The sequence below is a fragment of the Squalius cephalus genome (assembly GCF_949319135.1).
Source record: "Squalius cephalus genome assembly, chromosome: 8".
NCBI classification, from domain to species: Eukaryota; Metazoa; Chordata; class Actinopteri; order Cypriniformes; family Leuciscidae; genus Squalius; species Squalius cephalus.
The window spans coordinates 32,636,313-32,660,053 of NC_137129.1; the positions used below are offsets into that span (position 1 = coordinate 32,636,313).

The window sequence follows — 23,741 nt, forward strand, 5'->3', positions numbered from 1 at the left end:
CATGTTATGTGCAGCCTACGCTGTAATATTATTTGCGTGTGAGAGTTCATTAACATGCAGTGAAAACAGACAAAGTTCAATATTACGTTTTTTTCAAGAAATCACAGAAAGATGAGCAAGAAGAAGAAAAAAGTGTAATCTGTCATCTGAGCCTACTTCACCTTTTCACAAGGAGGGAGTGAGTGAAGCGGCTCCTGAGGCTTCCCATTTCCAGGACATGCAAATTTCATCACTGGACTGTAGTGAGACTTCCACGACACAAATCGGCATAATGGCAAATGATTTTGTCTCCTTATAACAGCAGAAACAACTTTAAAAAAAAAACGTTTATGTACGCTCACAATACAAACAAAACGTTGTGCTTTTGTATTATAAAGAAAACAAACAGGATGCCTCTTTCTGTAGTTTCAGTTCTGCCATTTCTGCATTTCCGTGAACTTGTTTTTGGAACACGTCTTATGTGTCACGTTTTGATTGGTTCGTTAGATTCAGGTGTATCTTGTTAGTCATTAGTCTTTGTATAGATAGCCCTCATGTTCTCATTGTCTCTTGTCTAGACTTGTTCATGGAACCACTGTATAGGTGAGTTTAGTTCAGTCAAGTTATGATTACATTTATGCTGAGGTGGACAGTAACAAAGTGCATTTACTTGAGTACTTAAGTACACTTTTTGAGCATCTGAGTATTATTTTTTCTGGAAACTTTACTTACTTTAACTACATTTGATATAAAGTAGTAACATCAGTCAGGGGATGATTTTGGTTGCAGGGGTTGCATTTTGGTTGGAAATGACAGTCTGGTTGACGTCAGAACCCAACGTCAGATTGGCGTCAACATTCAACGTTGGACAGACATTGGATTTTGGTTGGAAATGAAAGTCGAGTTGACGTCAACATCCAACGTCGGACAGTCAACCCGACTTTCATTTCCAACCAAAATCATTTTAATTCTTACATTTTACTTCTTACGTTTTACTTCTATGGACTCCATGGTTACGCTGGCTTGGAAATGGTTATGAGGTCAGCCCTAAAAGCAGCAGTTTTATTAAGGAAACTGGGGTAAAATCTGACACAATTATTCAAACAGAAAAGAAAGTATACAACAATAAAAACAAATCTTAGACAAAATATAGACAGTAAGGTTCACCACCACGTGTCTTAACATATTTATAGTTTGCTAACGTAACTATTGTTTTAGACATATAATCAATCGAAAGATGTAGAGAAATATGCTTTCATACAGTAGATCATGTCTCTTTAATATTTTGAGTTTTAGACATACATTTTATTTGTAATTGTTGAAAGTAAGAAAGCTTTCCTTTTTCTTATTACAGGAATCACACTTTGGGATAAAGAGCAGCTGCAGCAGAGCATATGCTCTCGTCCCCAAATCAATACAGATTTCAAAGTCACAGCTTCAGACTCCATTGAAGACAAATCTAACATACTAAACATTGACAGCTGTCTGAAATTGAGTCTTTTAGGTGGACTCCTTCATGTTAGTGGAGCTGCTAAGTACCTTAATGACACCAAGACGTCCTTCAAACAACAAAGACTGACCTTGCATTATCATTCAACCTCTAAGGTTGAAGAACTGAGCATGAACCATTTGGCATCTGGAAATATAACTCACCATGAGGTCTTTGAGAATGATGCAGCAACACATGTAGTGACTGCAGTGCTGTATGGGGCAGATGCCTGCTTTGTGTTTGATAGAGAAGTCTCATCAGAAGAGAATGAAAAGACAATAGCAGGAGAAGTACAAGTTGCCTTGGATAAACTAAAGGGCATTTCAGTAGGTGCAAACATCAATCTGAACATGGATGACAATCAGAAAACTGCAGTTGAAAAATTCAGTTGTACATTTTATGGTGACTTCCAGTTACCATCTAATCCAGCCTCTTTTGAAGATGCTTTGAAGATTTATGCTGAACTTCCGAAATTGTTGGGAGAAAAGAAAGAACTGGCCGTTCCATTGAGAGTGTGGCTTTATCCCTTGGATAAACTACACTCGAGAGCTGCAAAACTTAAAAAAAACATCAGCATAGATCTAATGAAAACCTTTGAATCAGTCATTGAGAGTTTAAGTGCAATTGAGATGAAATGCAGTGACCTTCTAAAAGACACACTTGCTTTGACTTTTGCTGCATTTAGTGACAAAGTACAAAACATGAAGCAAAATTGTTGCAACTACAAGTTGAGTCTCATGAAAAAACTTGGGATTCTTTTGCCGAAAATCCGTGGGGACGTGGAAAATGATACAGCTCTGATTGATCTACTGCATGAGCATGAGGAGTCTCCATTCAGAGGAAGTGATCTGGTAAACTGGCTGAAAGAGAAAGAAAAGGAATCAGATGTGATTAAAACTTTGCTCAGACAACTGAATGATTTTGGAGCAAGGGTAGAAATCAACCTAGATAAAAGTTTGATGGATCTGGAAGTTGAAAATTTGGTCTGCTATACTTTTACATCCTTTGAGAGGTCAGATGTGCTCCTTTCTAAACAAAATGACTACCTGAGTCCTTCATCAAGGGGAAACTACAATGAGAGCATTGCTGAATCCAAGCAAAATAAATGTCTCACTCCTGAAATAAAAAAAACAATGAGGAGCAACTTGAAGTTGTTTAAATGCTTGATCAATTCAAAAGACAGAAAACCAGCCAAGTTTATCATTGCATCAAAAGAAATGGGTAATAATTCAGGTTCCTGCATTCTCCTGTATGAAAATGGATGTAATGAAGCTGTTTGCTTTACCCCTCCATCAAAACCAGACACTCCCATTATTGAACAGCTCAGAGATGGAAATGTGGTTTTAAAGGTACCTCCAACATGTCCTGCTACAGTGGAGCTCAGGTTGCTGTACAAAATGAAAGAAGAGACAGAATGGAAATCTCAGCCTGTGCTGCCGAGTCAAGATGCAGTTACTCTGACTGATCTCAGTCCAGACACTGAGTATGAGATTAAATGTGCAGCAGTGGGGAAACTGAACTACAATGCACACAGTGATGTCATCCACCTCAGAGTCATAGACAAGAATCTCATCAGGTTTTTAGAGTCTATCATTGAACATCTGAGTTTGACTGAAAACAAGTGCAGTGAACTTTTGAGAGACCCCAGGGCAAAGACATTTATTGCATTTCAAAAGAAAATTGATGATATGAGGCGATACTGCCAAACATACAAACAATCTTTAAATGACAAAATTAAATCTTTGATTGTATCTGTTCAAGCCTGTGAAAAGGAGATGTGTGCTCTAACAGATCTTCTACAAGCTCACGAGGAGTCTCCATTTAAAGAAAGTGGTCTTGTAGAGTGGATTACAATCAAAGAACAAGAAATGAAAGAAATTGATGAGTTTCTTCAGCAGTTAATAGACTCAGGAGCAGAAATGGTCAAGAGCTTTGATACATTTTTGTCAGATGTTAAGGTGGATAATCTGTTGTGCTACACATTCAGTTCTCTTGAGCAGCCAGATTGTTTGCTTACTGAACAAGAACATTACCTAAGACCTCTAATGATAAGGAGAAATCTAAAGAAGACCCCTTATTCAGCATCTCAGACATGGCTCACTGAAGGCATCCGGTTGAAAATGAAAACACATTTGATAATATTTAAAGAGCTCATGACTTCAAATGGCAATCAGTCTACTAAATGTATAGTTTTTTCAAAAGATCACCAAGACCATCCTGGTTCCTGCATTCTCCTGTATGAAAAAGGATCTGATGAAGCAGTTTGCTTTGCTCCACCTTTAAAACTTCCACCATGTCCTGCTACAGAGGAGTTCATGTTGCTGTACAAAATGAAAGAAGAGACAGAAGGGAAATCTCAGCCTGCTCTGCCGAATCAAGAGACAGTTACTCTGACTGATCTCAGTCCAGACACTGAGTATGAGATTAAATGTGCGGCAGTGGGAAAACTGGACTACAATGCATACAGTGATGTCAAAGTTATCAGAGAGGTATGATTAACAATAAAATTTCAGATAAAGGGAAATAAATGTATCCCACTTTGTAACAGTAGATTAATTTGTAATACAATATGTAACCGGGTAATATGTAACTTATCTAAGTTGTTGTTCATTTGGAGCATGTTGTTAATTATTATGTTTATTTCAGAGAACTACAAGGATCAGAGGAGAGCAGGTAAGATATCTGATTTAACACTAAAGGATCTGTCTGGAAATGCATTTTACATTTAATGCTGCTTTTGAGGATTTATCCAAAAGTAGTCCTTTTTACCTGAATTCACAATAGGAATTCTACAATACAGTATATAGAAAAATATATATTTGTGAAACAAAGATATTACATATAATTTTGTAATAGATATTACACAAAATATATTGCAAATTACAACATGTTTTAAATGTTAAAATTGCATAATGTTGGCAACATGAGCTGCCTTTTTTTACAGAATTACAGGAATCTGGTGGAGTGATGCGATTTTAAGCATATTAAATGTCAACTTCGAATATTGTTTGTCAACTTCATATTGTATTTATACAAGTGTTCACTTTTTGCATCCCTCATCATGTTGAGCACATACAGTATATACCTATATTTGTAAAAGTTTTCAATGTTTTTTTAATAACACAATTGATGTGATTCATTTTTAGCTGACTGCATTTGAAGATTATTGTACAATATCACAGGAGGAATTGGAAGATCTCAAAGAATCCATATCTACTCAGGATCTCCCATCAGCGATAAACACAATCAAAGAATACCTCAAAAAGCAAGATCTTGTAGAACTTAACATTGGTGTGACGGGAGAGTCAGGTTCTGGAAAGTCCACGTTTGTCAATGCATTCAGGGGTTTAGGGGATGAAGATGAAGGCTCTGCTGAAACTGGCCTAGTAGAAACCACTATGGAGCCTGAAGTTTACCTTCACCCTAAATACAAAAATGTGAAAGTGTGGGATCTTCCTGGCATTGGAACACCAAACTTCAAAGCCGACGAGTATCTTAAACTGGTTCAGTTTGAACGCTATGATTTTTTCATCATCATTGCTTCAGATCGGTTCAGAGAATGCCACACTCAGCTGGCCAAAGAGATCAAGAACATGGGGAAAAAGTTTTATTTTGTTCGTTCTAAGATTGACTCATGCATTATTGCTGAGAAGAGAAAGAAGAACTTTGACCAGAAAAAGGCACTGGATACCATCCGAGAGGATTGTGAAAATTGTAAGTTCATTTATAGTTTTAATGACATGACAATATTTTGGCAGAAAGAGCACATTCTAATATTGCCTTTATTTTGCATTTCTTTAATTTCTTTATTTACTTTTATATATATATATATACAATTTTACAGGGACAGTGCTCATAAATCAACAGACACTGTAAATGAGCCAGAGTTAGCCAATATTGGCTAATTATCTTCTGTTGTCCCTGGCCAGTTCTTAAAAAGGCAATCTAAAAATAAGATAAAATATGTTGTCACATCAAATTATACATACAGATCAATTCTCAAACAGTACCACAAAATAAAAACAATACAGCACAAACCACAATATAAAAGCACAAAAAAGTAAAACATCAGTAAAGAGTTAGGATATCACAGTGTTCACACCTTTGATTACCTTTGACCTTCAACTAACCAAAAAAAAAAAAGAAAAAAGAACAATAAGTATTAATTTCTTTAATGCACTGGCAATAAATTCCATTCTTTAGATGCTGTTGTAGAAAAATCTTAAAGCAGTTCTGCAAATAGGAATGCTGGAATCTTCTCTTATGATACCTAGTAACTTACTTTAGTAGTTGTTCTTTTATAATGAATGTGTTAAATTGAGTGGGAGTGATATGTAATAATAGAGATGAACATGTAATTAAATAAAAACTGCTGTACTGAATACATTTATTTTGTCTATCCAAAAAAATTGTCATTATGGTAACACTTTACAATAAGGTTAATTAGTTAAGATTAGTTAACTACCTTTGTTAACATGAACTAAGAATGAATAATACTTGTTCACCATTTATTAATCTTAGTTAATATTAAATTCATCATTTACTTTTACATTATAAAAATCAAAGGTTGTATTTGTTGACATTAGTTAAGCACCATGAACAAACAATGAACAGCTGGATTTTTATTAACTAACATTAACAAAGTTTAATAAATACTGTAACAGATATATTGCTCATTGTTATTGAATGTTAGTTAATACACAACTAGTGTTAACCAATTAACCTTATTGTAAAGTCTTCCTGTAAAGGATAACTGTCGCCAAAATGCAACCTAGGGTCTTTTTTGTTAATCTACCCGAGGCAAACTTTAGTTTAAAAGTATAATTAGAATGGTTTGCTTTTAAGTTTGACAGTATTTTCGTTTTTGGTCAAATTGCCTTTTGAATAGGAGTGCTTGGGGCACTACTATGATAGCATCAAAATCGCTATTTTTAAAACACTTATGAGGCTCGACACAACATGAAACTTTGCTCGAAGTATCACCAGGGGCCCTACACATGAATTCGAGCATTGAGAACATTGCCTGCGTCCCAATGTGCATACTATCCATCCTAAATAGTATGTGACATTAGTAATTGTAAATACTATTTAGGGCAGATAGGGTGGATAGTATGCACATTGGGACGCAGGGATTGTTTGTGTACACAGAGTTTACTAAAAAGAAAATCCGCCGGCATTTTGACAGTCAAAAATAATCAATCTCCGAATGTGAATGAACTGACTCTGAATTTTAGTATTGTTTCTTATATGAGGATCCTTTTTCAAATATTATACAAGGTCAGTATTGATTTTCACTAACGACAAAACAACAAATTAGTACAAGTTAGTGAATTTATATGGAACTAATCTATAGGAGCTTTCCAAAGTTACTCTCCTCCCTGTTACGTTGCATTACGTAACAGCTACAGTCAGTTGTTCAAAATCGTTCTTTTTGTTCAAAGTTTGCCTCGGGTAGATTAACAAAAAGACCCTAGGTTGCATTTTGGCGACAGTTATCCATTAATGATTCAGGAATATAATATTATTATCCAAATAATAATTTATTAAGATACATTAACAACTATATAATACACAACAGTCATGTATGCCTTTCTTGTTTCTGTAGGTCTGAGAAAAATTGGTATAGAGGATCCTGTTGTGTTCCTGATCTCTAGTTTTGAGCTCGGCAAGTATGATTTAAATCAGATGCAGGAGAGGATGGAGAAAGAGCTTCCACAGCATAAGAGACGTGTGCTGATGTTGGCTTTGCAGAATATTACACTGGAGATTAATGAGAAAAAGAAGAAATCTCTAGAGGCAAATATTGGAAAAGTAGCTTTAGTGTCTGCTTTTTTGGCAGCAGTTCCTGTTCCTGGTCTTTCAGTTGCTGTGGATTTACTCATTGTCAAAAAAGAGATTGAAAAGTACTACAATACATTTGGTCTAGATGATCCATCCCTACAGAAGCTCTGTGAGAAATCTGGGAAGAACATTGAGGAACTGAAGAGTCTTATGAAGTCACCTCTGCATGGTGGGATAACCCCAATATTTTCTTTACTGGGTGCTACATCACAGTCTGTGGCTGGAGAGGTAGTTGAGTTTATACCCATTCTCGGCAGTGTGGTGGCAGGACGAAGGTCCTATCTGACAGTCTCAATGATTCTGAAGAAAGCTCTGAATGACATAGCAGAAGATGCCAGAACTGTACTAATTGCTTCACTGGAGACTAAAGTGTAGACTTAAAATGTGACAGGCATATTCAACAGCATTTATAATTAATAGATATTTTCAATATAGATTTTCTCAGTGATGCTGAAGAGAGTTCTGAATAACATGCCAGAAATGTGCTAATGGCTTTAATGGCTTGAAAGTTTGTCAGTTTGTGTAGAAAAAAACAACAACTATTGCTATAATCTAAAACACAAGTAATTCCAAACTGGAGCTAATTAATTGTTCAACAAAGGTATTATTCTCGCTATGTCCAACAGTCCTGAGAAAGATCTTCGTCTGTGCCCGTGACTTTTTTTGTCATTTTCAAATGGGTCAGGAAATTCTCTTCTTACAACCTGAGCAATCTTTGCAGATAAAACGTCTTTGGTAGTGACAGGATCTTCATGAATAATCCCTAAAAATCCCTACCCTTAAAAGAAAAGGGGTTGCGGTGATCTATTGAAGTGAGTCATTCAATTAATAATTTATTGATAATATAAAATATTTTAATATATATAGTTATTTTTCATCTATGGCCCATTTGTCAGCATAATTTTCGCGAAAGGAAATTTTTACTCACGTGGGTGTAATACTCCTGAAACAGGAGAAAATATTTAAAGGAACGACATGAATGCAGTGCTTCCTCAATGGTGGTTTACCTTGAATAAAAGAAACATTTACATCAACTTAAAACATAGCATCATAACAAATGTCAATATACTATACAACAGATTGATCATGTTCTAAGGCAATGTATAAAAACAATATGAATTCTCTTTTACTTGGTTTAAACCACATTTTTAACAATACATTTGAATAAACAGATTAATATAATCAGATAACGCATGCTATCAAATGAATACTCTTCAATCCATCATGTCTGATGAATTGCATTTAATAAAGACATATTGATTGAAATTATAGCTATATTGATCATTTATCACGTATAGCGGACTAGTGCGCTAATCTCAACACGTTCATGCTAACCATGTGCTTAGGGATGTCACGGTCAGGAAATTTTGGTCAGGAAAAACACTGGTAAATTGAAAGAGTGGATTCTGGAATCCACTGCCGCTTCATGCCTCTCCATCTGAGAAGAGATCAGCTATCTATTGTGTACTGGGCAAATCTGAGGGGTCATACTGAAAAACATATGAGTCAGTCAGTTCTAGGGCAATGTCAAGAGAGAGAAAATGACCTAATAAGTTTTGATTGGACAATAAGGCAGAAGGTAATATCAATGGGAATCAGTGATCTGAAAATAAGCCCTACGGTAATATATCCAGTGGTACCTCCTTGGATATTGTCAGAAGTTTCAGTCGACTTAGGCTTATTGGAGGAAAAGGAGGTTAATGGAATAGATCATTACAGGGCTCAGAAGTATATAACAAGCAAATATAAAGAAGGAATTATATTGTATACTGATGCGTCTAAACGGATTGATAAGAAAATGGGAATTGCGTATGTTATCCCTCAATTAAACATTGAATTTGCTAAAAGAATTAATGATGATTTAGCTGTATATACAGCAGAAATGATAGGAATATGGATGGCATTGATGTGGGTAGAGAGCAATAGACCTAAACAAGCTGTGATAGCTTCAGACTCCAGCTCAGCATTGATAAGCCTTAAGCATCTTCACTCTGAGTCTAGACAGGACATAGTGTTTGAAATAATGCAACTAGCAAACAATCTGATTAAGTTTGGTATTAGTAGGCTACTACATTTATATGGGTACCAGCTCATATAGGTGTAGGAGGTAATGAATTGGCTGACAAATGTGCGAAAAAAGCAGCAGAGAAGCCTGAAATAGAGGTGAATATTAAATACAGTAAAGCTGAAATTAAAAGTAGGCTACAATTAAAGCAAAAATTAACTTGTGGAACTTTGTTTCTTCTTCTTCTTCTTTTTATATGGCGGTTGGCAACCAGCTTTCGGTGCATTACCGCCACCATCTGGAGTCTATAGTTGTCTATAACGATTTCTTGCTGCTGTCTAGTAATTCTTTTGAAACAAAGTTCCACCCGAAGCAATAGGCGGCGCTGTGGGATTCAGCGTGTATCCGTACACACAGTGGACACGTCATGCTAGCGGAAGACTAAAATCATCTGCGCGTGCGTTGAACTGTCTTCGTAATTTTGAGGCTCAAACCAGCAGATGAAGGTAAAGTGGCTGTTAAATCTTTATATTTAAAAAAAAAAAAACCGTATACGCTTAGAATGACAAATGAAAACACTTTGCTCTGTGATTGTATTTGTATACAAGTAAACGGTAGACGTTGTCTGTATAATAGTCGTAAGACGAATGCGAAGTACACGTAATCACAGTTTGTCACCTTGTTTAAATTATTAACTTATAAAAGGATTTCATCCTTCCACTAATTTAAATGTTTTGGTTAATATTTTTACTCTAGTGCATTAAATACAATTAGCCGCGTTCAGTAATGATGCTGAAAATCAGTAGTTTGTAGGGGTTTGTACACGTAACGTTAAGCATACAAAATGAACTCTTTGTTTAAAAAACATATTAAATCTCAGTTTAAAAATATGTATTATATTTAAGAACAGGTCTCTGTATTATGTAACCGATATTTGACAACATGTGCTTTTTATTTGGAAATGTCATTGATCGTTCCTTGCATTCTGATGCTGCCTTACATAGAATACACTCTATTCTATATTATAGCTCAACCAACTGTAAGACTGAATATAAATCGCTGTTTTATCGAGTGACTTTAAATGTTGATTATCTTTGTATTTTGTTAGCAGTTGGTCTGTTATGTATATTAAATATGCCATTTCCCCCACAGATGAGACTGCTGTGTATATTTGCTCTGGTTGCTGCGGTGAGTCTGGTGGCAGGAGAAGAAGGGGCTCGTCTGTTGGCCTCCAAGTCCCTGTTGAACCGATACGCTGTAGAAGGACGAGACCTTACCCTGCAGTACAGCATCTACAATGTGGGCACCAGGTATTGTCCTGTTTCTCTCAGAAGTTAAGCACATCGTTTTCAACAGATGGTAATGGCTAATGGAATGATTTATAATCTAGTTAACTGTATTGAATATTTTGTTTTTGTTGTTTTGCCTAGTGCTGCTCTGGAGGTTGAGTTGTCGGATGACTCTTTCCCTCCTGAAGATTTTGGCATTGTCTCAGGAATGCTGAATGTGAAATGGGATCGTATTGCTCCGTATCCTCCTAAAATCAATAGCTGTTCTGTTTATCCCGTTTTAAACTTTTCATATATATTTATAATAAACACACATTCTGTGTAGCCTATATATGTATACAAGTTTAATATTATAAATGTATGTGTATATAAGCTTAGTATAAAGATTACACTTTTTTCTTTCTTTTTTTACACTGTTTAGGTGCATTCTGAGTACTAAACACTCTATTAGTAATCCCATTAAACCTTCTAACATCATCAGAACTGTCACAGTGCTTTTACTTTTGCTCTTTAGTAGATTATGTTCCCTAACTCTTCCTCTCTATAGTGCCAGTAATGTTTCTCACACAGTGGTTCTGCGGCCACTGAAAGCTGGATACTTCAACTTCACCTCTGCTTCAGTTAGTTACCTGGCACAGGAAGGTGGACAGGTTGTGGTAAGTTGAGTCATCCGATACCTTTCATATACACAGCCAGCATAAGGAAGACATCTTTTTTTCACTGCCTCAATTAGCCATAATATGAAAATGGCCTTGATTGTGGCTTAATACACAATCATCTTATTCAGTCAGATTCAAATGCAAGTCAGTAAGGCTTTTTTTACACCATTGAATATTTTTCTGCATTAATCTGACCATTGATTTTATTCTAATTAATAAGTTAGATACACCAGACCATAATATTGAATGGTAATAATGGTATGATAGCATTTTCTATTGAAAAATAGTGCAAAATATATTAATTACTTATACCATAATTCATTTTTTATATATATAGAATAAAAGAGAGAGAGAGAGGGGGAAAAAAACTGATTAGACCGTTAGCTTCTCTCTCAAAAAAATGACCAAAGAGTTTCGATATTTTTACTATTTAAAACTTGACTCTTCTGTAGTTACATTGTATACTAAGACCGACGGAAAATGAAAAGTTGCGATTTTCTAGGCCGATATGGCTAGGAACTATACTCTCATTCCTGTGTAATAATCAAGGAACTTTGCTGCCGTACCATGTGTGCAGCAGGCGTAATGATATGACGCAGCGCCTGAAAATAGTCCCCAGCTAGGTAACTTCCAACGTGACCGGCACTAAGTTTGTGTAGTTGCAGCCGACAAAGCAGGTTGTCAGGTTGTTGTGTTGACGGAAGTTAGCCTATTTTCAGGGCCTGCGTAATATCATTGTGCCTGCTGCACCCATGGTACGGCAGCAAAGTTCCTTCATTATATCGGCCTAGAAAATCGCAACTTTTCATTTTCCGTCGGTCTTTGTACACGATGTAACTACAGAAGAGTCAAGTCTTAAATAGGTAAAATATCAAAACTCTTTGGTCATATTTTTGAGACAGATGCCAACGGTCTAAACAGATTCAATGATCTATGCTAAGCTATGCTAAAAGTGATACCGGCAGACCCGGAGATCAGCTGAATGGATTCGAAAACGGTAAAACTCAACTGTTTAACTCTAGGGGAGTTGGAAAATTAGCCTATTTCCAAAAAAGTGGAGTGTTCCTTTAAAATTACAGTATTAAAAAAATAATTAACTTAAAATTGTGCAAAATATTGCATTATAGTTACTGGTTGTTAGCTAAGTCTTTCTCATTCTTCACATCTCTCAGGTTGGTTACACAAGTGCTCCGGGTCAGGGAGGCATTCTCGCCCAGAGAGAGTTTGACAGACGTTTTTCTCCACATTACGTAAGTAACTCATCAATACTTTAATATGGAAAGTGGCCATCAATGTATCCTGTCCTGTTATGAAATTTAAGTGTAATTCTTTTTTTTTCTTTTCTTTTTTTTTCCTATTTATTAGTTGGACTGGGCAGCTTTTGGTGTCATGACCCTTCCCTCCATTGGCATTCCTCTGCTCCTGTGGTACTCCAGCAAGAGGAAGTACGACTCACCGAAGAGCAAAAAGAACTGAGATATCACAGTACAAAAACAGATCAGGGATCATTGTGTGAGTGTGGAGGGAGGGGGGTGTTGAGAGAATTATGGTGGGCATAAAATGTTGTTTTTGAATACATTTAATTACCCATATTGGGGTAAATGGTCAATGATTTAACCAGATTTTAAGTGATGTTGGTCTTCATCAGATAATTTGTTTAAGAGATCTGGGGATGGAAGCATAAAGTAGGATCAATGACATTTGCTTTTGACATTAAAGTGGCCATTCCATGGCGGCCTCAGGTGCACCATCTTGTTTTGTTTTATTTGTAATGATGCTCAAATGCTCAACGGAACTGTATTACAGCCCTTCATGATCAATGTAGGGCTAGTTTGTGGAAATAAAAAGGTTTTACAGAGATGGTGTTGTGTGTCTGGTCATTTGCTGAAAAATGCTTTCATCTGTGTTCTGTGATGTTTTTCTCATGCCGTGGTTAGTGCATTCTTGGTCTTATCATTGGTCAAAAAGTTCTATTAAACACACTTGAGGCTATCATCAAACATTGGGTTGATTACAAAGGACTAGAGAGGACTGCAGTCCATATACATTAATAAGAAACAAATGAAAACAGTAGTGAGCAATCTGAATTATGTTTAATCAAAATATAAAATATTTGCTGTGTAATTGCATATTTGAATGAGTGACTGAATCTGGATATATATTTTTCATAAAATAAATTTAAATAATCCCTTGATGTTTGCAGATCATGCCAACAACTGTATTCACAAGCCTGCAGTTTTATATATAAGTTAAGTTATAAATGTATATACAGGTTATAAGTAATTGGTACAGATATGCATGTCATCCTATTGTTTATCACTAAGCTTTTTCAAGGATATGTTAACTAAATGCTGCTTTGGTTTATTTTTAGAGGTCTATACAACCCTGAGGTCAGCGTTTGAGGGGAGGTGGGGGCAGAGATGGTCTAGAGCTGGTAGGTCTCTGTGGAATCTGCTCATAAATAGAGCTGGAGGACTCATCCAGATGTGGCTGCTCTGAATGATGGAAACCAGAGCACTGGGTCTGAGCCATTAGTGGGGGCACACCAAAACTCTGAGGGAAAAATCATAAATTTGATCTGTTTTATAATAGACAACACTGTATACTATACTGAATGAATATTGCACATAACTTTACCTGCCCAGTGATCTCTGGTCGCAAAGGGCCATGAGGAGATCTTGGGGGTGGTCTAAGAGGAAGATTAGGCCCGGGTCTTGGTACAGCACCGCCTTCTTGGGCGCCCTTAATGTTCACCTCTGAATACAGATGATTATTTGGAACGTTCACTGAGGAAAGGATCAAAACAGATAAAGGTTTATCGAAACCAAATAAGTATGTTTAATATATCTTTTTTATATGCTTAATACTGTATATTATTTCACTGACTATTGAGTATGTGGTTCTTTTGAAACCAATTCCAATCATTTTTTAAAGGGATACTCCACTTTTTTTGGAAATAGGCTCATTTTACAACTCCCCCAGAGTTAAACAGTTGAGTTTTACCGTTTTCGAATCCATTCAGCCGAGTTTCAGATATTTAGAAGAATATCAGTAGCCAGACAGTTTCTGGTCTCATTGACTTCCATAGTATATTTTTTTTCCTACTATGGAAGTCAATGAGACCAGAAACTGTCTGGCTACTGATATTCTTCTAAATATCAGAAACTCGGCTGAATGGATTCGAAAACGGTAAAACTCAACTGTTTAACTCTGGGGAAGTTGTAAAATGAGCCTATTTCCAAAAAAAGTGGAGTATCCCTTTAAGTATGAACTACATAACAGAAACTGATTCAAATCAGCAAGTCTTGAGTGAGTTTTGATGCCTGTTTTTCTCATTCTTACCTACATCTCCTTCCACCTGCCTCCTCCACCCCATGGCGTAGCAGTCAATCTCCTCAGGACGGCTGCGTATGTGTGGGGTTTCCTCATAGGTGTGCATGGGCTCCATTTTCCAGTACTTATGGTCTGCTGCTGTTGTGTCAAAGCTTGGGATGGATGAAGAGGTAAAAGCAGCTGTCGCTCCCTGTTGGTCTGGGTGAGGGTGGGCACTGAAGTTGGGGGTATTTTCTGATGGGCCTACTGCTCTGGGGGGTTTGTTAACTCGGGCATATGGGGCATCCACAGGAGGAACTTGATCATCTGAGGGTCTTTCAGCAAGCTCAGAACTGTCATTCTAGCAGACGGCAAATAAATAGTGTGACTTGTTAGTGTATAATATAATAACTTTCCCATTAAACACTTTAAAAGTTACAAATGAAAAAAGTCATGAGCACAAGCCACCTCCTTTGTTAGTCAAGCTTTGTGTAACACATCACAGAGACAACTGTAATAATGAGAAGATGGCACAGGACAATAGAAACTTTGTCCAACAGCTATGTTAACTAGAAAATGTGAGTAGGTAACTTACATAGCATTTTAAAGTGTTCACTGGTGGTGACAGCTATGGGGTTAAAAGAATCAGAGTCAATCAGTTAGTTTGTTGTTATTGTCTCAATGGTGATTTGGTTTGGTTGCTATGGTATAACTAGGTGGTTTGTTATAAAGGTTATTGGTTATAAAAAAAGGTTGCCTAATTGACAAATAAGCCCAATTTTATGATGATATTAATGTCCCCAGATATGAATTTAAATTAAGTTTGTTTGCTTTTTTTATTTTTACTTTTGTATCATTCTGCAGAGTTTAGTACAAGAAATGTAAGAGGAAAAAGTTTTAGCTTTCATTGTCAGTAATTACTCACTTCTAAGCCAGGAGGCGCTGTGCACTCTGGCAACGAGTAGCTCTTTTTTAGTTGCTTTCTCACTGCTGCATACTGCACAGACTCTCCTGTAGCAGAAGTGATCTGATTGGAGAGGTTTGTGGGTAATGGGATTAGAACAGCTGGACCGATGGCCATGGGCAGTTTTGTCAGCTCCTCTTGATCAGTTTCTTTTCCATTACTCTCTGCTTCCCTGTCATTCACCTTCCACCTATTAATTTCCTCAAAGCCACCACTAGGCTAGATAGCAAAAAATACAGTATATGAAGTGGGATTACAAGAAAATTCACAAATAAAATCATTAAATTTCCCCCTCTCTTTATTAAAAATCATACAAAAGTGTGTGTACCTGCATACAAGGCACAGTCAACAACTCATTAAAGGGCCCCACTGGATTAAGGGTGTAGTAGCTGATTAGGTTGTCCAGGCTTTTATGACGGCTGTTTTCTCCAGCAATTAGATATACACTACCAGAAGCTCCACTCTCCTCCTCTTCAATGATAAAATGACGACATCGGTCCTCTCCTCTGGAGATTTAATTATTTTTTAGATTTTAAATGATAAGATAATAGATAAAGTAAAGAAAAAAAGTATTGCAATTCCAAAAAATTGCTCAGAAAAGGGAAGTGTGAGCAGATGACACTTGATGACACTTCTGCAGCTTTTTAAAGATTAAAGAAACATTGGTACCCAGTATAAGAAGCGACAAAAAACTGTCTTTATGAGTCGTTATCATTGACTCAACTGATTAATTCATACATTGATTTCTTGCAGGAACAAAACAATGGTCACACTGAGTGCAGTCCGAAATTCTCTTCCGAAATTTTTCACACGTAAAAAAAATAAATACAACCTCACTTTGTGTCAGTCTTGTTTACACACTGCCTCCGGAACTTTCATCCGTCATAAAAAAATTCTGATCGAATTTTAATTAAAATATAATATAAATAAAATATATTTAATTAAAATATAATTGAAATATAATATAAGCCATTGGGAGACCACAGACAGTATTTTTTTATACATTTATATATCTTATTAATATTTTCATGCCGTGGGGGCTGGAACATGTGTGACGTAGCAATGCACACTTACTAGACATTCTAGACTAGGAAGGACACAGCCTTACTAGGATGCAGCCTTACATTTGAGAAGCACCCCAAGGGACTATTTTATTAGAGAGTCATTGAATCATTCACTCAACCAATTTATTCCAACACTGATTCAGACAGGAACAAAATAAGTTAGTATTATATTAGTGAGTCACTGGATTATGTAGGCTACTCAATTCGTTCAAAAATGCCGATTTTTTTTAAGGAACAAAAACACCACTATTATTAAACACCACTATTATTAATTATTAAGGAACAGAACAGATTGCTGTTCACTCTGTACATGCTACCCTTGGGAGATATCATTAGGAAGCATGGCATTAATTTTCACTGTTATGCTGATTATACTCAGCTCTATATTTCTTCACGCCCTGTCGAAACTTACCAATTCACAAAATTAACGGAATGCATAGCTGATATAAAAAACTGGATGACTAGTAATTTCCTACAACTTAATTCTGAAAAATCAGAGATTCTAATTATTGGACAAAAAACGTCTTCACGTAATAACCTAGAATACTGTCTAACACTTTTGATGGCTGCTCTGTCAAGTCTTCGTCGTCGGTTAGAAACCTGGGTGTGCTCTTTGATACCAATCTTTCATTTGAAAGTCACATTTCTAGTATCTGTATAACCGCATTCTTCCATCTTAAAAATATATCTAAATTACGTCATATGCTCTCAATGACTAATGCGGAACAATTAGTTCATGCGTTCATGACATCAAGGCTAGATTATTGTAATGCTCTTATGGGTGGTTGCCCTGCACGCTTAATAAACAGCTGGTCCAAAACGCAGCAGCTCGAGTTCTTACTAGAACCAGGAAGTATGACCAAATTAGCCCGGTTCTGTCAACACTGCATTGGCTCCCTATTAAACATTGTTTAAATTTTAAAATATTGCTGATCACTTACAAAGCACTAAATGGTTTAGATCTGCAGTACTTGAGTGAGCTTTTAACGCATTATAGTCCTTCAATTCTATTGCGATCTCAAAATTCCGTCTAGTTGATAATACCTAATATCAAAATCGACTGCTGGCGGAAGATCCTTTTCCTATTTACCAAAACTTTGTCTTCCAAACATTATCTGAAAAGCAGACACACTATCTCAGTTTAAATCTAGACTAAAAACACATATCTTTGGCCTAGCATACACATAACACATTATAAACTTATATAAATCTCTAAATTTTTTCAAGGCTTGCACCTTGGAACCAGGCACTGTTGTTGTGCAAATGAGCTGGCCGGAGTGCATTGAGGGTTTTCTGTTAGAACGGTGCCATGTTAGCGGCCCCTTAATAACTAATGATCTTTGCTACGGAAGTGAATCAATCAAAACTAACTTTAGCTGGACAATAACTTTATTCTAGAGCTGATATAAAGCCAAAACAATCTCTGTTACTTTAATTTCCTATGATCACTGTAAAGCTGCTTTGAAACAATCTACATTGTTAAAAGCGCTATATAAATGCAGGTGACTTGACTTGACTTGACTTGACTTGACTAATGGGCAAATGGACGATTCAGCTTTTGGCTTTGTTTAGAACCATTTTAAGCAGAGCAAAAATAGACAATGTAAATGACAATACTGTGTCCAAAATGTAAGTTACTCAATATTTACTGTATGTTTATTGAACTAGTTTTAAATCCACATTATTAAGGCCCATTCACACCAAGAACAATTATAACTACAACTATAAAGTTTTGGTAATTGTTCTAATAGGGAATTAAAACTACACCATTGACGACAAAGAGGAACGAAATCTTTGGAATCACTTTCAGAACTTTTCTCAGCTGATAAAAATGATGAAATACATTGACAGCCAATCAAAATCCACCTCACCCCACCCCACCCCAAGAGCTTGAGCATTTAAAAAGTGGCAGACAACATGACTGCAGTATGCGCTTTAATAACCGTTATGTTGTATGTTATGTAATATATTTTCCTTTCGTACTACAGTCACTATGAGTTACGTCAGTGACTGACGAAATTGGGGTTTCGCTTAGAAGCCTATCACCTTCGAGTTCTATAAAACGAGCCAATAGCATGGGAAATCAGTCTGCGGAATTTGCATGGCGCAACTCCGCTCCACCGCGTGGGTATAAAGGAGGAGCGCCGGCAATCTCGCATTATGTTTTCGCTTTGGAGCCAAGAGTTTTCTTCACTCCCACAAACCATTCTGAATTATATTCACTCTACGAGACGAGTGGCTCGCAGTGTGTTAGTGCAACGGCGCATTCTAGCGAGATCACATTGCCTGCTGCTGATCTGTGCAGTGATCTGCTGATAGTGTGTGTGCTTCTCCCTGGGTGAGGAAGTGTTGACCCGGGACTTCTGTCAGCCCGGGCCGCCGAGGAACGCTCGTCCTTCCCTGGCCTACTCTACGGGCGACGTAGGTCACTGCGTGATCCCTCGGCCAGGTGATGTCCACATGTGTGTGGTCCAGGAACGCCATCTTCGGCGGTGTGGTTGAGGACTGCGTCCAACAGTTTTCGACCGCCCAGAAGCAGACTGAGGCCCTTCTGCAACGACTGTCATCCGTCCGTGCGGTTTCCTTAGTCTGTCCAACGTCACCGGAATCCGCAGCCAAAAATAAATCATCCACCCGCCCCAATAATTTTCTCTGATTTAAGTATCTGCACCCGATGGTCAAATTACAATTATTCTGTGTTGTTACGCGTGATTATAAATGGATGGTCAGTGGAGCTTAAGTTCCTGTCAACAGCGCTCCTGACACTTTGGCCTCCATCAAGAGGGTAGGGGACCTGCAGGCATTTGCGGTTGATGAAGCGTGCTTGGAATTCGGGCCGGCTAACTCTCACGTGATCCTGAGACCCCGGCCTTGGTATTCCTGCATTTAGCCTAGCCCTTCGTCCGTGCTAGTCTCACGACAGGAAGCTCAGTCTTGCGCAGGGCACTGGAAGACAGCCGATGTGGCGTGATTATACTGGGACTCCCAATTTCATCAGTCACTGACGTAACTTGTAGTGACCGTACGAAAGGGAACGTCTCAGTTACGTATGTAACCCTCGTTCCCTGAGTATGGAACGGAGACGTTACGTCCCTCATGCAAATTCCGCAGACCCATGGCATTTCCCATGCCATTGGGTCATTGTGTAGAACTCGAATGTGATAGGCTTCTAAGCGAAACCCCAATTTCGTCAGTCACTGACGTAACGTCTCCGTTCCCTACTCAGGGAACAAGGGTTACATACGGAACCGAGATGTTATTGATATAGTTATCTTTATAGTAACATAGTGTGAACAGGCCTTAAGAATGACATTTTAAGAATGGTTTTCAGTGTCCAAAATACGTATCAGACAACCAATCGTATGAGTGAAAGTAGGCCTACCTGTAAGACAGCACAAAGCCTATCTTTGACTCGCTGAGTCTCAACAGGAAACAGCCTTGCGGCTTATCCTCCAGCAGCTGCTCCGCTTCCCTGAGATGGTGAGAAAGACAGGTTGTGTGAAAATGTAAACCGAGTAGTATGTGTTTGACACTGTTTCACACCTGTACGTGTGCAACTTTGCTTGTGCACATGTTTTTTCTGTAATATTTTTTACAGAATATTCCAATGTGGGTGTAACCTGCGTGTAGCGAAACCATGGAGCCAGCAGGGGAGAGGCTGTCCGGGTGAGTGCAGGCGAGGCAGCTGCGTCCTTTCAAACCACAGCAGAGTGTGAGCTCGCAGAGATGAAGTCAGGGCCTCCAGGGGCCCCACGGGACCCAAAACCAGAGCAGGATCCATTCGCTTCACTGTCGGCTTTAACATAGAGAATCCAAGTATGATGTGATTTAGATCATTTAAATGTCTTTTACATGTACCTTTGCTATACAAGAAAATTTAATACCACACTCTTAGAAAATAGGCTATATATAGAACCCTAGGGTTCTTGACTCAAAAAGGTTATAAAATGTCATAAATTATTACATAATACTTTTACGTTTAACAGATTATTTCATTTTTTTCTAGTGATAAAGTAGGCTTACGAGCTGTTTAATTCATAAAATTTAACCAAATTAATTAAAACAAAATTATCTAATTAAGACTAAATCCATAAAATGATCACATGATGGGAACCTGAAGATCCTGACAGAACCCTTTAAGTTTCAATATAGAACCTTATATTTTAAGAGTGAGTACTGTGTATATAAACTAAAAATCGCATGAGGAACATGAGATGTAAATAGACCTAAAGATGAAGAAGTGTGAAGAAGTGCGCTACAAAAATTCAAATGAAACTAAACTAATATGTACGGAAGCGTATTGCATTGAGGAAAAAAAATCTACTCTGTTTTTCTGAATTAATGACTTAATTATCTCAGAATTATGAGATCATTTTTCATAAAAAAATATTTTGTTCTGTTTTTCTGAATTAACGACTTAATTATCTCAGAATTCTGAGATAATTAAGTCATTGATTCAGAAAAACAGAACAAATTTTTTTTAAATGAAAAATTTTCTCATAATTCTGAGATAATTAAGTCATTAATTCAGAAAAACAGAACACATTTTTTTTAAATGAAAAATTATCTCATAATTCTGAGATAATTAAGTCATTAATTCAGAAAAACAGAGCAAAAACTTTTTATTCATGAAAAATTATCTCGTAATTCTGAGATAATTAACTCATTAATTCAGAAAAACAGAGTAGATTTTTTTTCCTCAAGTGAATGCAATACGCTTCCGTAAATATGGCTTCAAAAGTCCCCACATATTGTTGTAATATGCAAATAATATTTACAGGGCATATCGTTCTGTGATTAAAGAAAACATTCATGTCAACTGCACACGATAGACGTTAAACATCACAAAACATAAACAAATATTGTATAATATATTTGCCTAAAAGTTAAAAGCGTCGGTTTTGACCTTGTTGTATGCTGTACTGACCAATTTACTATTTCTTTGCTTCAAAAGGCTCTTTAGAGATAATGTAGAGCAGCAGAACCGCTGACAGAAGTCATCTTGTTTTGAGGAAATTGTAGCGTATGCATATTTAATCTTTGAGGGCATTGTAAGGTTTTTGCAAACCTCATATGTTTTTTCAAATGCATCTATATACAAAAAAACAACAACAACACTTCAACATCTGATATTTAAATGCATATATATATATATATATATATATATATATATATATATATATATGCATTTAAATATCAGATGTTGAAGTGTTGTATTTAAAATCATTAAGAAAATCTATACTATATTAATATATAAATAGGTACTATATTACAGACTGCGGGTAGTTTAAGTATGTTAAGCATTATTTCAATTTTTAAATTCAATATTATGACTTTTTAACGGTATTTCATGGAACAGGGCTTTTCAAACTTTTTAAGTCATGTCTACATATCTTCACCTCATTTTCCTTCTGCTGGCCCTGGTGTAATTGCTCGGCCTCTTGTTGTGCTGCGGGACGACACTTTATGCTCCGCCGGGGTTTTACTGGAGGTTTCTTGGTTGTGGGATTGTTCTCTGGAGCTACAGATGGACGGGGCTTTGGTATTGGGTGATGGACAGAAAAAGCGCTCAGCCGCTCTTCTCTCTGCCGAGATTCAGCATCTGTACAGCAATACATTTACTCATTCTCACACAAAATAAGGGCAGTTTGATCATTAAAACATCAACGTAAATAAAAGTAAATAAAAAAGATGGACATGAAACTAATTGAATTTGTTAAAATGATTATCTTAATAAATCCTTCAGCCTGCTGCCTGCTGATTTGAATGTTCTTTCAAATCTATTTATCTGTAAATACATTCAGATTCTTTATATGAACATAGCAGATGTCAGTGTGTGAGCTTAAAGAAGTTGAGATAGAATAACAGTAGTACAGTCAGGCTCAAAATAACCCCTCGAACGGAAATGTCACTTTCTTTACAAGCACGTCACCAACATGCATATCTGTAGAACTTTTAGACATCAAAGAAATCAAAAAAAGTAATAATGTTACAAATATTACAGGCTCCATAGCACTAATGCTGTTGAAAGATTATGTGACATACAGTCAGAATCAGTTGATGTTTTTGAGAATTAGTCTAGGATATTGAGGAGTAGGTTATTATGTAGATTTGTGTTGATGTTTTGTACAACAAAAAGTCTTGGACAATTCTGCTTTTTTGTCTCAATTCTATATTAATGCTAGATTGCCTATAAACTATATTAACACATTAAAATAGAATAAGCACAGCCTGAGCACCATATAGCTTCATTCTAATCATATGTTGCATGTAGTTACTATAGTAATAACTATAAATTATGGATAATTACATGCAACCAACCCTAAACCAAACCAAACCAAACCCTAATCCTAAGTAAGTACTTAATTATATTATATTCAGTAGTTATATTCAGTAGTTATATTCAGTACTTAAATGTATAATTACAGTGTAACAAAGACACCTTAAAATAAAGTATAACCAAAAGAATATTTAACTTCACCAAATGATCAAATAAAAATGTATAACCTTGACAAAATAACAGTTGTTTCTGGCATTCATATTTTAATGCTTTAAAAGAAAGCCTTTGCAGTTTTCAGTGTATCGTCAGAGAAAGCAAGTAAACACAACATCTCAAAACCATCAGGATTGTGTTTTGTTATTTCTATACTAAAACAGTCAATTTCTACCTCAAAGAATGTGTATGTAAGTTCAAAAGCTGGTGAGAAATAGCTGACCTTTAATTTTTTGGTAGTCAAAGTCCATGCTGAAGCGCAGGATGTAAAACGCTACCTCTTCCTATCAGATCTTGGGTGTTTCTGCCTCATCCTGTTTAAATGCATGTCTGTGACAGAGCGAAAGAACGCGGAAAATAAAAGGTCATAAGCACATAACCAATGGTAAACTGCAACTGATTGTGATTGCATGCAGTTTTCAATTTCAAACTCCTTGTGAAATATCCAGCTGATGTAATAAAGCTCAAATAAACAACCGGGCCAAATTACGCTGATTTACAAAAAGCTGCCATGCATGCAATATGCCACAATTTATCATTTTTTTAATCATTTGAACTACCAGCACATAATTACCAATTTATTCAGAACCAAACCAATTCTTTGAAAAGATATGTATTAATATATCTTGCAAAATTGATGTCTAAA

At 36.6% G+C, this 23,741-nt stretch overlaps 3 protein-coding genes across 10 annotated transcripts in view; 2 read left to right on the forward strand and 1 right to left on the reverse strand.

Moving 5' to 3' along the window:
• Positions 1–7,930, forward strand: part of LOC307162554 (uncharacterized protein) — a 46,460-nt gene extending 38,530 nt beyond the window's left edge. For 4 of the 7 annotated variants that reach the window (XM_079877950.1, XM_079877947.1, XM_079877948.1 and 1 more), the window contains 4 exons: positions 1,334–3,957; positions 4,115–4,141; positions 4,615–5,182; positions 7,074–7,930. In XM_079877950.1, coding sequence (XP_079734076.1) covers positions 1,334–3,957; positions 4,115–4,141; positions 4,615–5,182; positions 7,074–7,684 — 3,830 coding nt within the window. In that variant the 3' untranslated portion in view covers positions 7,685–7,930. Of the gene's footprint in view, positions 1–98; positions 243–1,333; positions 3,958–4,114; positions 4,142–4,614; positions 5,183–7,073 lie in introns of all 7 variants that reach the window. The other 3 variants (XM_079877953.1, XM_079877951.1, XM_079877952.1) reach the window with 1 other exon arrangement.
• A 1,771-nt stretch (positions 7,931–9,701) lies between these two features.
• On the forward strand, positions 9,702–13,120 carry ssr2 (signal sequence receptor, beta). Its single transcript, XM_079877972.1, has 6 exons — positions 9,702–9,820; positions 10,467–10,624; positions 10,745–10,843; positions 11,151–11,259; positions 12,435–12,512; positions 12,628–13,120. Exons 1-6 carry the CDS (start codon positions 9,815–9,817, stop codon positions 12,736–12,738), a joined length of 561 nt encoding a protein of 186 aa, XP_079734098.1. The 5' UTR covers positions 9,702–9,814; the 3' UTR covers positions 12,739–13,120.
• Positions 12,996–23,416, reverse strand: LOC307162557 (uncharacterized protein). Of its 2 annotated transcripts, XM_079877960.1 has the most exons (10): positions 23,319–23,416; positions 22,002–22,204; positions 20,223–20,398; positions 19,985–20,074; positions 15,867–16,044; positions 15,500–15,757; positions 15,170–15,202; positions 14,605–14,935; positions 13,900–14,048; positions 12,996–13,815 (listed from the first exon to the last, which is right to left on the reverse strand). In XM_079877960.1, exons 1-10 carry the CDS (start codon positions 23,344–23,346, stop codon positions 13,654–13,656), a joined length of 1,608 nt encoding a protein of 535 aa, XP_079734086.1. In that variant the 5' UTR covers positions 23,347–23,416; the 3' UTR covers positions 12,996–13,653. The 2 variants fall into 2 exon arrangements, with proteins under 2 accessions (XP_079734086.1, XP_079734087.1); XM_079877961.1 differs by lacking the exon at positions 15,170–15,202.
• Between the last annotated feature and the right edge of the window lie 325 nt (positions 23,417–23,741).

Bases quoted from the DNA above. Each gene is read 5' to 3' on its own strand.
- ssr2 (XM_079877972.1), top strand. The intron at 10,625-10,744 runs GTATTGTCCTGT...TGTTTTGCCTAG, and splicing joins ATCTACAATGTGGGCACCAG to TGCTGCTCTGGAGGTTGAGT. The intron at 10,844-11,150 runs GTATCCTCCTAA...TCCTCTCTATAG, and splicing joins AAATGGGATCGTATTGCTCC to TGCCAGTAATGTTTCTCACA.
- LOC307162557 (XM_079877960.1), bottom strand. From the start codon at position 23,346: ATGGACTTTGACTACCAAAAAATTAAAG. The intron at 16,045-19,984 runs GTAGGCCTACTT...TTAAATCTCCAG, and splicing joins GGCTTTGTGCTGTCTTACAG to AGGAGAGGACCGATGTCGTC. The intron at 14,936-15,169 runs GTAAGTTACCTA...GCCGTCTGCTAG, and splicing joins TGAACACTTTAAAATGCTAT to AATGACAGTTCTGAGCTTGC.